The 14,454-nt window shown below is 42.4% G+C and overlaps 1 protein-coding gene across 14 annotated transcripts in view; it reads right to left on the bottom strand.

Annotated features, from left to right (window-relative positions):
- ARMC8 (armadillo repeat containing 8) overlaps positions 1 to 14,454 on the bottom strand; it is a 62,261-nt gene that overhangs the window by 6,739 nt on the left and 41,068 nt on the right. For all 14 annotated transcript variants that reach the window (XM_085587003.1, XM_085587008.1, XM_021537170.3 and 11 more), the window contains 9 exons: positions 12,849 to 12,909; positions 9,909 to 10,109; positions 7,905 to 8,000; positions 6,464 to 6,546; positions 6,111 to 6,192; positions 4,827 to 4,913; positions 2,823 to 2,915; positions 2,188 to 2,337; positions 621 to 716 (listed from right to left, as the gene is read on the bottom strand). In XM_085587003.1, the coding sequence (XP_085443129.1) occupies positions 621 to 716; positions 2,188 to 2,337; positions 2,823 to 2,915; positions 4,827 to 4,913; positions 6,111 to 6,192; positions 6,464 to 6,546; positions 7,905 to 8,000; positions 9,909 to 10,109; positions 12,849 to 12,909 (949 nt within the window). The remainder of the gene's footprint in view (positions 1 to 620; positions 717 to 2,187; positions 2,338 to 2,822; positions 2,916 to 4,826; positions 4,914 to 6,110; positions 6,193 to 6,463; positions 6,547 to 7,904; positions 8,001 to 9,908; positions 10,110 to 12,848; positions 12,910 to 14,454) is intronic.

Genomic DNA, 14,454 nt, shown 5'->3' on the forward strand with positions numbered 1-14,454 from the left:
CCCACAGCTCCTTGCTGTCCCCAACCTTCCCCACCACGTCCCCTCGTAGGAGGAAAGAACAAGGTTCTCCCACTACCTGTCTTGTCTGGCACAAGAGTTAACCAGCCAAATCCTGCCCATCTATCCTCCAACTGCTGCTTTAGCACCCCCACAGCAGCTGGCCTGGTACATTGGCTCCAGGATGCCATTCCCTGCTGGCCATCTCCTCTTTACCTTTCCCCTTGAGATTGCTTAAGTTTTAATTTGTCAGGCCAGGTCCCTCCCCACTTTTTCCTGGGCTCCACCAGGATGCTCTTTCCCCTGCTAGTGCTTCTCTTCTATTCCTACTGATTCCTTTCTGCCATGCAGTGGCTCCAATTTAATTCTTCTGCTCTCACATTTCTCCTCTTTGCCAAACCTACATTTGCAAAACCAATCTGAATGCAGTTCAAACATTTTTGAAACAATCCATTAGAAAGAAAAGCATTCTTGTGGGTACTGAAGTTATTCATCTGACAGATCTCAGTAAAATATTCACAGCACATCATAATCCCAAACAAAAATGACATGTTGTGAACAGTAAGCATTCTTTGCTAGCTTATATTTTATTCTGCCAAGACAACACAAAACAGAAAAGGTACCTGCTCTTTGACTTCTATATTGTGCTCCCCTTCCAGAATGAGGGTCACTGCTTGCATGATTTGCTTCCCATGAGTGCTCATTATGTGGTCTATGTGCTGCCAAAGCAAGGATGAAATACATTTAGTGTAACTCCCCAGACAAGGAAGGGACACTCCTGCTTGAATCACTCCAAGTAAGGAGTAGCAACACTACACACAGAGCTCCCAAACCAAGAATTAATCACAGCAGAAACACTTCAGAACATCCTTCTTCATGTGGAGCCTGCTTTTGTCTGAGAGCATCATATGGGCCTTGGTGGTGCTTTCCCTGTCACCTGGAGAACAGACACTGCTGTCCCAGCTGCCAGGCTGAGGACTGAACCCTGCTGACCCAGGTTCTAAATGTGTGATGCTGTAGTTAGAAACAACCACTTCTCTTCTGATAACCAGGGGGTAATAGAGAGGAGTGACAAAACTGATGTTTCTTCTCCGGTATTTGCTACTCTTGCAGGGACACTGTGCCCAGGTCCAACAGCCACATTTCCAAAGCCTTAAAGAGGACAGAGAAATAAGCCAGATGCATTGGTTATTGTCAGGGAAAACTGCCCTAGGTTCACAGGGTCACAGCTCAAAGGTCACTCGATGACAGACTATGAACACCTACACTAGAATAAAAGACAAAAGAGTGAGTTTTGGGTAGAGGGTGGAAATGGCTGGTTCTGGCTCTAAATCCTACCACAGGAAGCAGTTCCAGATGGAGAACACCTTAAGTGACAGTGAGAATTGTCAGGGTGAATTCAATGAATGACAGGCTATTAAGTATTTTTTCACACTAAGACAGAGCTAATTTTCTATCAAGGTTATTATGACTCAATGAGCAAAAATATCAGAAGATTGTTTATAGTGACCCTTTTCTCATAGAAACACAATATGTGATAAATGCACAGAGAGGCTTCATGCATTTTTTCCCCCTCAAAAATGTTGGCTTGCCAAATTCTTGCTGCATATTTTCCCTCTGTTCTTCACTGGGGATTACCCCTTTCTTTTCCTCCATTAATATCTCTTTCTCCCTGTCAAAAACAACTCCTGGACTTACATTTTCCAACCATTTTATTTCAGAGTGTAAAAATTAACACCTGCATTTTGTGAGTGCACAGTCCCACACCAAATTCACAAAGCCAGTACTATCTATGTAGATGGATAAGAACAGACATATTTCAAGTGCCAAGGAAGAAGAAAGACAGGTATCTTTAATATCTGGACCTTCCCAAACACTGACTCAATGGTGCAACCCTCAGTGTTTTTCTGGACAAGTTTCACAGAGAAACTGTAAAGAAAATAATGTTGCTAAGAGCTAAATGCAAAGGAATTGAACATTAAATGAAAATGTCTAACTCTGGTAATAATTACAGTTTCCATGGATGCAGAGGATTCATTCAAATACTTTCTCAGACTGATTTGCACATTTTCTTACAGATATTTGAATAAATCCAAGTGGTGTTAAAACAGGGCAATGTCTTGCACAGACACACAGGAGTGGCTGCTTGTTTGATCAGCTTTCAGAAGAACTGCTTGCAGCTCTACTTACTGGGCGAGTGGAGAGAAGATTCCTGAGCAGTCCCAAGGTTTTCATCAGAACATTTACATCAGAATCAGAAAGCAACTGAAACAACTGCTCTGTGCTCAGACCTCGCAGGATGTCTGACTTGATCTTCTGTTCTGCTTGAAATGCCATATTCTGAAACAGACACACTTTTTAATGGATTCTTTTTACCTGGAAATCTGGGCTTTCACACTTTTAGTAGATTATTTCCTATAAGAATATATTCTTCCTAAATTAATCTTGAACAAAATCTGTAATTTATGAGCAACTGCTACACAGTGGGTTCAATTTCCACATTGTCTTACACCTGACCCGGTTATTACCTGCTTTTATTTGCCCCTTGGCATGCTACTGAGACTACTTAACTGCTTCCCTGAATGATCTTAGCAACAAAATTAGTACCAGAACTGAAGATTTTTTTTTTTTACTTTATGGTCTAATGAATGAAGTATTCCAGGCCAACACTGTTTTTCCTCTGCATTTTGGTGGAACAACAAGCCAGATTTCAGTTATGTCATTGTTAATAACAACTGACAAGTTCTACAAGATATGTTCCCAAACTTTTTAAGGCACAGAGCCACAAGTGGTATTTCATTGGTTCATTGGGGTGTCCTACTCACCATTAGAGCCCAAATGCCGTTCACTCGCAAGGCAAGATTTTCACTCTGGGTTAAACTACATAGAAGTTCTATGGCTCCTGATTCTAAAATAGGCTGAAAGAAGGAGGGAAAACCAGATCTTTACAACACTACTTAGACTAACTGCATATATGAAAATACTAACAATATACTCCTTATATCTTATTCTTGAGCTTACAACATGTCCAGTGCACCCACATGAACCGGCCGTGCCACACCCCATATCCATGACCATTTAAAAGTAGGTTTTATGAAAAAAGTCAGGTCAAGGCAGCTGCCTTCTCCTATGTCTGTGTTTGCGGAGACATGGATGCACACACATTTATATGTGTATATACATCATCTCATATTGCTGTGATATTACACACACATCTGTCACACCCCACAAGCAAATGGGTTTTCCTAGCTTGGGACTGCCTTCCAAGAATAATCTTCCTTAAGTAAACACATCATTTTGGGTAATTAGAGGGATATATGTCACTGTTTAAAAAAGGTTAAGGACGATGAAAGCTATTTGACACCATGCTTGACATTGAATCTTTGTGTCCAGTAATCAAACCAAATTAAAAACTTCAGCATAATAAAGAAAACTGTAGACTTCTTGATTGAACTACAAAACCTTGTAATATGATCTTTAAATTACAGGAAAAATATCAATACATGCACTTTTCTTTCAGACTGATTAATGTAATGGAAGTGAGGCTTGGAACAACTGCTTTCCTCCTGAACTAAACTCACTGGTTCATCCAATGAAAGCAAGAATGTGTGGAAGGGGCTGGATGCTGCAGGAGCAGGCTCCTGAGCCTGCCAAGGATCTCACCACAGTGCCAGGGGCTGCTCTACAGCCACAGCACTGGAGCCATTCCCCAACTGGAATGAATGTCTCAGCTCTTCACAGGGTACAACACAGAGCCACTTCAGCTTTGCTCACTTACTGAAGTGACTGGTGGGTTACATACAATTTTCAAAATACTACGTGGAAGATATGTAAAAAAGATCAGATACCTTATAGAGGCTTTCAAATCTAGTACTTCTAAATATTCCTGCCCTTATAAAATCAGTATTTTCTTTAGGCAATGATGCTTTTGCCATGAACCATGTGTCCTGACAGAAAACCCAGTATTTCACTCCAGTCTGAAGTGGAAACACTAAAAAAAAAAAGCTAAATCCCAAAAATACCTAAAGTAAAAAAAAAAAAAAAAAAAAAACTCAACCAAAAAAACAAAACCTACCAACCAAAAAAAAAACAGAAAACAAAAAATAAAAAAACCACAAAAAAACCCCCCACAAATAATGCACAAACACTTGACCTGCAGTCTGCTAAAAAAAGCCCCATGGCTGGCCTCCTGGCCAGTGAACTGTGCTTGGCATTATTTCAGTTAATTTGCTGTCTCAGATATGATTGAAACCACCAAGACCAACTGATAATTTGGTACTCCATAGACCTAACACACAGCACAATCTTGCAAATATTTTCTGTATTTAAAAAGTATTTTAGGCCTGGGGAATTGTTGCACTGCAGTGGAGTGTTGATTTGTGTGTATGATCTGTATGAAATACAGACTCTGCAGAACCAGATATCCTGTACTGTTCATCAGAGAACAATAAAAACACAAGACTCAGCCAAGCCAGCATTTTCAGCATTACAGTAGCAGTAATTCTCTAAGACAATGAATCACATTGCAAATTATCAGTGTGGTTTCTTCTTGTTTATGATCTTTTAAGATAACAGTATTTTACAAGTAAAAAGGAAATGACAAAACTTCATGTCTACTTCTTTTCTTTAGAGACCAAATTAACTGTCACAGCCCTATAAGCAGATGATTTTTTTGTTCCCAAGCTATCAGGGGCACAGGCTCTGTAACATCACAGCTCCACAACATGTCACAAGCAATGGCTGCCAATTAACATGCCTTTTTACTAATGAAGCATTGTGTAATCTCACTTTAGTCCATTCCCTCTCCCTGCTGCTGGCTAAGTACTCACCTCCTTGCTTGGCGAGAATTCCAGAAGAAGATTGCATAGCGTGGAAGATGCTACTACAAGAATTTCATTTGGAGCATTCTGTAAAACCTGCAGGCACAGAGGGGAGAAAGAGGAATTCTGTTAGTGATAAAATTAAAAGATCACTAAAATGGAATACCTGGAATTATGTTGTAGCTGGATATTCCAGACTTCAGGAGGTGCTTCCATGCTAGCAATCTAGACCCAGACAATGATACACATCACAGGACAAGCTGGAGCAATGCATTCTTTCACAAAAGTCAGATTTGAGAGCTTTCAGTCCAATTTAGTAGAAATAAGTGGGGACGGGCCCTGCTCTGCAAAGGACACATATGCAGAGGAAGCTCCAGAAAGAGTCTCTGCAACCCCTCTGTACCTCGTGCTAAGCACAACAGAGCAAATTCTCTAAGGAGCATCCTCTCAGAGGAGCATAGCCTGAGACAAGTTATGGTCCCTTATCTCTTCCTGGATCTCCAGCAGATCAAAACACCAATTCCTAAACCAAACACGTTCCTCCCTTGCTCTCTACTGCCAACAACACCTTCTGTGCTCCAGCCACTTCACTTCTGAACAGTCAAGTCAAGCTCACTTCAGGAGATTCTTACGAGTGTTAATACTGCCCAAGCCTCCAGGTGTGCTAGCAGACTTGGTCTGTTCTGCATTTTCAAGGACTCAAAGATGTTGAAACTGAGAAACTGGTTTATTATCTGTGTTTATGATAGTGACATTACAGGATGAGAGATGACATATATCTTAGACACTTGAATCTCAGTCTAGTGGAAAATTGCACTATATGACAATGCATCTTTTTAAAGGTCTTTCTGAGGTCTTTGGTTTCAGCTATAGAATCTGCAATGAGATGTAAGAGGTAGAGAAAGGAGAAAGGACAGATCTAAATTCTATTGCAGTTCTCACAGACCAAGTCTGAACTGTGCCATCTAGCCTAAGTCAGACATTAAGGGATATGTAGTGTTTGTAGTTTCCTACAAGAATTGTAGGATTGAGAATAATTTAGCTTCACTAACTGATGGTAAAAAAAACCCAAGAACAATAATGAAAAAAAGGAAACAAAAGGCCAACCAAAACCAAGCATGAATCACAGGCTTGCTGCTGTTGGCTTCTCTTAGGAGAAAGCCACGGGATTTTGATTTCTAGGTAATTTGTATCATGATTCTACAGCAAGACATGCCAACTGAACAGACACCTTGTGTTCCTTGAATGGACCACAACACTTCACGCACAGAGAGCTGACTGCTCCTCACTTACCTTCATTAAAGGCTTCCATACAGCATGATCCTGAAAACTTGTCCTGAGCTGCTGGACAGAACGGGACAAACTGTGCAAACATCTGGAATGGAAGAGAAATCTTCCCTGTGAGACATGCACACTCCCATGGACACTGCTGTACACACCCTGCTGCTCCACAAGGATTACTGAGCTGGGATGCAGCAAGGAGAAGGCTGGGAACAGCCAAGAGAAAACCCTGCACCAGCCCAGGATAACTGCCCCTCTCTCCCAGGAGGGCTCCCAACAGCAGAAGTGAGTTCAGAGCAGCTCCCAGACAGTTCTCCCAGGTGCAGCACGGGCTGTGACAGAGGTTCTGGAGAGGACAGGCTCACCTGACTGCAGCCAAGCGCACCTTGATGCTGGACTCGGACAGGCCGTTAACGATACGGTCCATCATGTTCTCGGTCTCAATGATCTGGGCAAAGAACTCAGGTCAGTGCACAGCTCAACAGCATGCATGGCTTGCTGGGGTTTTGGCTGCAGCATCTTCAATGTTACATATAAAAACTGCAGCTAAAACCAGCACACTACACTCTCTTGCCAGATTAAGTGGGAAGTTTTGTGTATCTACAGACAATTGGGAAATTTAAAAAATCTATATTTTATATTCCACTATGGCTTTTAGTTATCAAGCAACAAGAGGGTGATTTTAATATATAACTATCTACCTATCTATACACATACATATATATACACGGAAACAGATACAAGAATTACTCTTCATGTCATATAAAAACAGAAGTGAGCATTTGTGAGTGCACACAACATATACAAACTTCAGATCAGAGACAGGTTGTAGAGCTGTGTGGATAAAAAATATCCAGTAGCTCACCTGCCATATTTAGACAGCACAAACACTTAAGACCAGTATAAAAGGGAGTTAGTACCCAGATGAATTATGGATTTTGCACAATAAATCAACTCTGGCATGTACACACCCACTGCTTATTAAAAGCTGCATAAAAGGAGGATCTTCACTGCTAACTAAAGCAGCAAAAGAGGAGTTTATGGTGTTGAATTCTGGAGATCCTGAGTGGTTCCCCACTGATAAATCCTCCTGATGTTATCTTCTCACCCTGTGTTTTCCTGCCCCCTTCCTTCTTCTTTTCCCCTTTAACAAGCAAATAAACTCAAAAAATTCCTGCCTTCTGCACTTGCTACATGACAGTGCAAATTTATTATTAATTTTTTTAAAATTGCTCCTTCTAATTATTAATTTATTAAGCTCCCTCCACTTTCCACACATTAATTTTTAACTATGTGAGTGGCCCGAGCAACCAATCTATTTCCTGTAATGTTTGAACCACCAACTGCTTTGTTGTGACAGTGCAAGGCCTTGGTCACTTGAGAATTGGGAAACAAATTCTGACTTTGGTTCCCAGTATGAACAGACTTTCCAGATTGGTTTTTTTTTTAACATTTGTCTATTATCTTTCCCAGAACACAAGTTTCAGAAATTTCTCATATGCCACAACAATATTCCTTATGAGTAGCCAAGTACCAAAAATGTTGAAAGACAACTCCTTGTGCAAGTCTAGCTCATTACTGTGAAGATACTCACATAACTAAACTTTACTTTTATTATACTCCGATAGCAAGAAATTAATTTTTGTTCCAATTCCACGCAATCTGAAAGTTTATATTAATGAAGGAAAGAGATCTCATTTCAACCTACTTACACCATAGCAGGGAAAACCACTGGGAAGGTGGGAACTGCTGCCTTCCAGCTGCCCCTGTGGCTGAGCAGTGGCCCAGCAGGCTCCCCAGGCTCACCTTTTTGCGGATGTCCTCGTCGTTAGCCCCCAGTGACGCATAGAGCTTGAAGGCGGCCTGGCGCAGCTCGTGGGCGTGCTTCAGGTCGTGGTCCAGCTGGGAAACACAGCACAGGCACCAGGCTCAGCCACCAAAGCAGCTGCAGTGTGATATTCTGATTTGTTCTATACTGGTGCTTTACCCACTCTGCCTGCCACCCCAGGGGCAGCCAGAAGCACAAAGTGCTGCTCCCTGAGCTCATGTCCCCATTTACCAGCTAAATGCAATAAGCAGAGTTAAGATATGGTTGATTTCTCTGCTGAGTTATAGAGAAGACAACTCTGTCTTCAATTTGAGGCCAAAAAAAGGTTAGGACTCTATCAAGATCCTATTCAGGTAAAAGCTATTCTTATCTCCTAACAGAAACTTAGAGGAACTAGCCAGAAGGAGTGAAAAAACTCACAGATAATCAGGACAAGTTTTATCAAGAGAACTGAAGCAAAACCAGGAGCCAAAGTTGGCCTCTAAATCTCAGGCCATATTAAGGAGGGTGAGGTTGGATATCAGGAACAGGTTTTTCCCTCAGAGGGTGCTGGGGCATTGTCCAGGCTCCCCAGGGAATGGGCACGGCCCCAAGGCTGCCAGAGCTCCAGGAGCGTTTGGACAACAATCTCAGGGATACCCAAGGTGGGATTTTTGGGGTGTCTGTGCAGGGTGAGGAGCTGGACTAGATGATCCTTGGGGTCCCTTCCAGCTCAGGATATTCTGTGATTTTATGACAGTTAATGGGAACACTAAAGGCATCATAAAATAGTGGTGTTTGAGGTTGACCCTGCTTGGAACAGCAAATCTGGGCTCTCAAATCTCCTCATGTTCTCTTCTGAGAATAATTCCATGACTCTGACTATCCTCAAAACTCTGTACCAAAGCATTCTACAAAACAATGCAGTCTTCAAAGACTACACAAAATGCCAGGAAAATAACAGTATAAGGTAGAAAAGTGCTGAAATAAAAGAAATGTCAAAAATTAAGCTCTATGAGTAATTCTCTCCAGTGCAGCTATATTGGAGCAGAAGTATTAAATAACTGTCATAAATATTTTAAGCAGACAACTTCTCTGTTTGGCAGATTTCCTCGCTCACTCCTCACGTAGTTTTACCTTACAGGGTGCAATTCCAAGCACTCTGTTCAAAGCCAGTACCCTGGATTCCCAGCTGGCTGCTTCTACAGACTTACTGCACACTCAGAGCACTGTCATAATATTTAGAATTGCACCACTCACTTTTGGAACCTGATCATATTTTTGATGCTACAGCCAACATCCATTACTCCTCAATAAACTACTAAACATCTTTTTGCTCAGTTTTTTTATACTGTAACTAATTTTTTTATGTTTCATTGGCATTTTTACAGAGCATTCAAGAGGCTCCCTATGCAGAATTATTCCCATTCTATAAGGGTCAGGGAAAAGAACCTGTCTCTTCAGTAAAAAAGCAAAGCTCTGTAATGTGTTTCTTCAGCTTCTTTCTAATAATCTGTCTCAGTAAGACTCCAAGGTACATCTGATCTCTGTTTATCCAACGTCTTGCAAGTGCAGATAACTCATAATATGAAACAGTGCACAACATACACATGTTTTTCTGCTTAAACACAAGAGAATCACCTCTGAATTTCAGATTGTCCAAAAACCTGACCTAAGAATTGAAAACAAATCTCTCTTCACATGGACTATTGTTTCTTATGAAGCTGAAATGTACTGGTTCCTGAAGGCAAGATGTTTAAACTTAGAGGATGGGAAAACCAGATATACACACTTTTGTGTGGTTAATGAAGTCTCCAAAGAGCAGTGACTGACACTTGGAGAGTACAAACATGAAGAATCAAGTCCTGCTGGACTTCTGGTCACCTTTCAATTGAGGACCTCAGGCATGAGGTTTAACCAGAATTAAAAAACCCCATCCTGAGCTGGTTTATTTCTGGTTCTGCCCTTTTCTCCAAGGTTGAGAGGCGGCTCAGGGAACGCACCCTTTTGATGTCAGTGATGGCACTGACGGAGCTGGGGTACTTGAAGTAGTCTGCCAGCATGACAATGAGGTGGTCGGTGATGCTGGCCATCCTCTGCAGCTCCACGTCTGTCTCAATCAGGTAGGCCAGAGTCTCTGCCCCCTCCACCCGCTCCTCCAGCAGTCTGTCCTTACTGCACATCCGAACCAAGCATGGCAGAGTCTGCAGAGATTTTAAAAAAAGGAGTTTCTAGTGCAGCTACATTGATAAAGGAACTCCAAAGAAATGAAGCAACTGTCCAACAGCAATGCTCTGCATTGTTCTTTAGATAAGAATTTGCACAGACACATATTTCAGTGGGTTCAAAGACTTCACACACAGAGGAATTGTTCAGGCATTGCTAAGTGTACAATCGGAATTGTTCAGGCATTGCTAAGTGTACAATCGGCTACTTTCACACAACTTCTCACACAGCTAAAATCATGCAATGTTTGCAAGTGACTATAGACAAAGTCTAACAAAACCTTGTAAAAAATTTTTTTAAAAAAAACCTCAAAGTTCATATTTTCACAGGCTTGTTCTTACAGCACACCAGAACCAAAAGTACCCAAGCTGCCCTCAAGAAGTACTTGACCCCTCCTGCCCTTCTGTGATCCAGGATTAACTAAGGACAATGGAGTCAGAAATAATCTCAGGGTTCCTTTCCCATACACTGGGTGCCTGGAGCAGAGGGCAAGGGAGGAATACTCCTCAGCAAGCAGCATATTTGATCAACCAGAAAAGAAGCTAACTTGGAGTCCATTCTGCCTTCCCTGACATCCCCCCTGCTGTGGTTACACCCACATGCCAACAGTTTTGTTCTTCCTTCTCTATTGAAACAGAAAAAGCAATCAAGTCTTTCTTTACCTGAAGCCAAATGAAAAGTACAGGCCAATTCTCCAAGAGCTGGGACTGCTCCCTCAAGCCTTCCCAAATATGAAAATTGACAATGAATAACACCAAGGTTTGTGCTTGTGCAACACCACCAAGTTCAACAGAATAACTCTAGTAAATGTTGCTCAGAGTTATGTTTTGGGGACCTGAAATAACATCTACCTATTGATTGTTCAAATGATTAAATAGATAAATACCTTATCTCCATTGCACAGGAAGTAGGACTTGCCTATATATTTTAGAAAGCTGGATGCCACCTCAAAGATTATCACTGAGCTGGTGAATCCTGCAGCTAATCCAGTGAGCCAAAGCACTCCCTTGTGCATACCTGGCCTTGAGGCAGCAGGGAAGACTGTACATAGGCTCCCAAAAACTTACATTCATGTGGAGTGAGAAAGAAAAGAATTCCATGTCTAAATCGCAAAGACAACGTACTTCTTAATTCTTTCCACAGTCAAATGGCCTGAAATGAGCTATTTCTTGGAATTCAAGGGCTGGGCATTGTTAAGTCACTGGCTGCATGCACCCAAGAAACATAGATCTCATGTTTTTCAACACTCAGCAATTCCATCTGCTTAAAAACAGAAGCAAGAATTCTGTTTCTTTGGACCTATAGTATAGTGCAATTAATGCAGAAGAGTAGGGGGCTGTGTAGGGGTGCAAGATGGAAAGCTACAATGCACACCTGGCCAGCAGATAAAAGTCTGGAAATGGACTGTAAAGATGGAATATCTAATTTCCATGGTATGGCTGGGATGTATCTGGGTTATCTGGACAGTTTCATTTGTAGGATTCCAGGGAAATCATTTCCCTTCCCATCAAATCCATTATTTATCAGCCTTCCCTGCCCTTCTCAAGGGATTTTATTTTCTCCCCATGTTGCAGGCCAACCCACTACTCAAACTGAGCAACAAAAGTGAATTACAACCATTTTGCAAACACACATTCTTGACTGGCCTCCAAATGCAGAAAGTTTGATAGCAAAGGGGTCAATAATTCCTGAATGCCAACAGAGCCATCACTTCAGTTCAGTAGAGGTCAAAGGATTTGTGGCTGGATTAAGCACTGGGACACTGTTATCTTGCAAGTATGAGCTCCTGGAGGAGGAATCACTGAGGTGGTTTGAACAAGGCAAAGGTTCTGTGTCTTCCTTCTCCCCTCATTCTTTTGTCTCCTCTCAAGTACTACAACACATTTAATTCCACAGCCCCAACATGGATTTGTGCTGAAGCAGCTTCCACAAAGAAAAAATGCTGCTTTTGCTGTGAGCTGACCCAAGCACATCCCTTTGCAAAGGTTTGAAAGGAAAGGCTTTCCACAGGGCCCACGTGGCCCAGCACGTGCAGCTCCACAGGGCAGGGTCCAGCTCCCAGCAATGACCTGCCACTGCCAGCAGACCCTGCTCCTGTGCCAGGGCAGAACAGCTCTGGAACATGCACATCCTGCCCAGGGTGCAGCCCAATGTGGGGGATTCATAAAGGGAAGACAAAGAAGAATGAGGTTTGCAGGAGAGATGGGTTGAGAGAACGGAACTGGTAACCCCCAGTTTGCAAGAATTGTAGGGAGAAAGAGCAGAGAATTGGAGCATCAGTTTGGAACAAAGCTACAGAGAACGACAAAGGAGAATGATGCAGCTTGGCTTTCTCAGCTGTGCAGCAGCAGGTGCCTGTGCAGAACAGATGCACACTGGAATGAACAGTACATTGCACTTGCACAGAAAGATAGAAGGAGTGGGCCTTTGTATCAGCTGACATGTAGATTTTTAATCTATCATTACTTGGAAACAAAGGGAAACCAGGGAACTATTTTTTTTTTTTAATTAATTAAAAAAAAAAAGTCAGGAGAACTTGGTTGTTTGCAATCTTTAGTGTAACAGATTTTGTGCTACCTTTTATATGAGAAAATAAAACCAGTATAGACCTACATGAGAAAACCTTTTGAACAGAGAACTATTTAAGCAGCTGTCGTGACCAGCACAAAAAGAATTATTCTACATTTACAAGGTGGTTGAAGCAGGACACAGCTCACCTTCAGAACGATGCAGGGATCGTCCGTCCGTATTGCTCCGGCTCTGCACATGGAAGTAAGGCTGCAACAACACAACAAGACACAGTCACCTACCATGGCTTTGGTGCACTTCAGCTGCTGCAGAAATCTGTCCTAGTGAAACACCCTCCAGTGTTTGATTTAAATACATCAGAGCTTACTAAGCCTGGGCACACAGACTCCTCCAGGTGCACTTTCTGGCAGGTTTGCAATGCAGGACCCCTGATCAATACACACAGCACACACTGGCCACAAAGGGTCACAGCACCATCCTGACTGAGCCCCACACCCAAAAAGAACAACCTGAACTAAGCAAAGGTAAACACACCCAGACCTTCCTGTGAGTACCTGCCCCTAGGGTGTGCAGCCATCAGGAGAGAACCAGCACAGGAACACAGCCTGACAGCTCAGGCACAGACACCCAGGCCCTGCCCCAGCCCAAGAGAGGTGGAATTGCTGTGCTGCCTGTCCACAGACAGGGCTTTACACTCTGCAGGAATCAGCACACCCTCACTAACAATGAACCCAGCCAAGGCTCTCACACTGCACCAAGTCAGCATTTGTTCCTTATTAGACAACAGCTCACAGTGGATATGACAACCACAAGGTCTCACCAGCACACAGCATCAGACAAATTCCAAGTTCTTTGTTAATGTAAAGTGCCCCAAACAGAAATGCAAAATAGTCCACCTAAGAAAAAAAGGTGTTTTACTTTGAAGTGGTTTCATTTTTACCTGCTCTGCTACAAGCCAGTGGAATGGAGCTGGAGAGGAACTGCTGTGCACCAGTATCTCTTGTTTTAGCTTCTGAACTAACCATTTGAACTCACTTTTATCATGCCACAGTGGAGGTTAAAAAATGCAACTGCATTTCAGTAAAGGTAACTTAAAACTAACATGTCTGGACCCTCATTTGGGCAGGGTGAAGCTGTACACAGGGTCAATCAGAACTGCTCAGCTAAGGAACAGCAATATGCTCATATAACCATGGTGTGTTTCACCACATCCCTGAGCATCTTCCAAGGGCCCAGAGTGAATTCCTCCACCTCCTAGAGGCAACAACACTGATCCTCATTCTGAATACAGCCACAGCTAAAAATCCCACAATCAGAACTCTTTTAATACATTATTTCTCAGAAAGTAAGAGCAAAGACTTCAATGTTAGCACAGAGATCATCTGCTAAACTTTTACTGCCCAAGCCTTGCAGCTGACAGCAGGAAACTCATTTTCACACCTGCACAGTCAGGAGGAAAGCACCAATCCTGCAGCTGCCATTTAGTCTGGTGAGATCCTATTTGTCAGGCAAAGTAGCTCTATTTCAGCAATGAAAGAAAGTAGTTTTTGACTTAAGGTAACATAGGCTTGGCTTAGATTGAAGCAATTATGGTGATTTCAGCAGGAAAGGTTACTGCTACACTTGCAGCTGCAGAGCACTCTCCCAAGGGGCATCCTAATCTTCCCTCTGCCCCAACACTGCTGCTCAAGGGAAGGATCTTTGCTCCATTTCAATCAAGAGGTATTACCCTGAATCCTCCAAGTCTACTTCAAATGTTGAGGGAATAGAAAGGGAGGTTCTTAAAGTAGTCTT

This window comes from Lonchura striata, chromosome 9, assembly GCF_050655825.1.
Source record: "Lonchura striata isolate lonStrDom1 chromosome 9, ASM5065582v1, whole genome shotgun sequence".
NCBI lineage: Eukaryota > Metazoa > Chordata > Aves > Passeriformes > Estrildidae > Lonchura > Lonchura striata.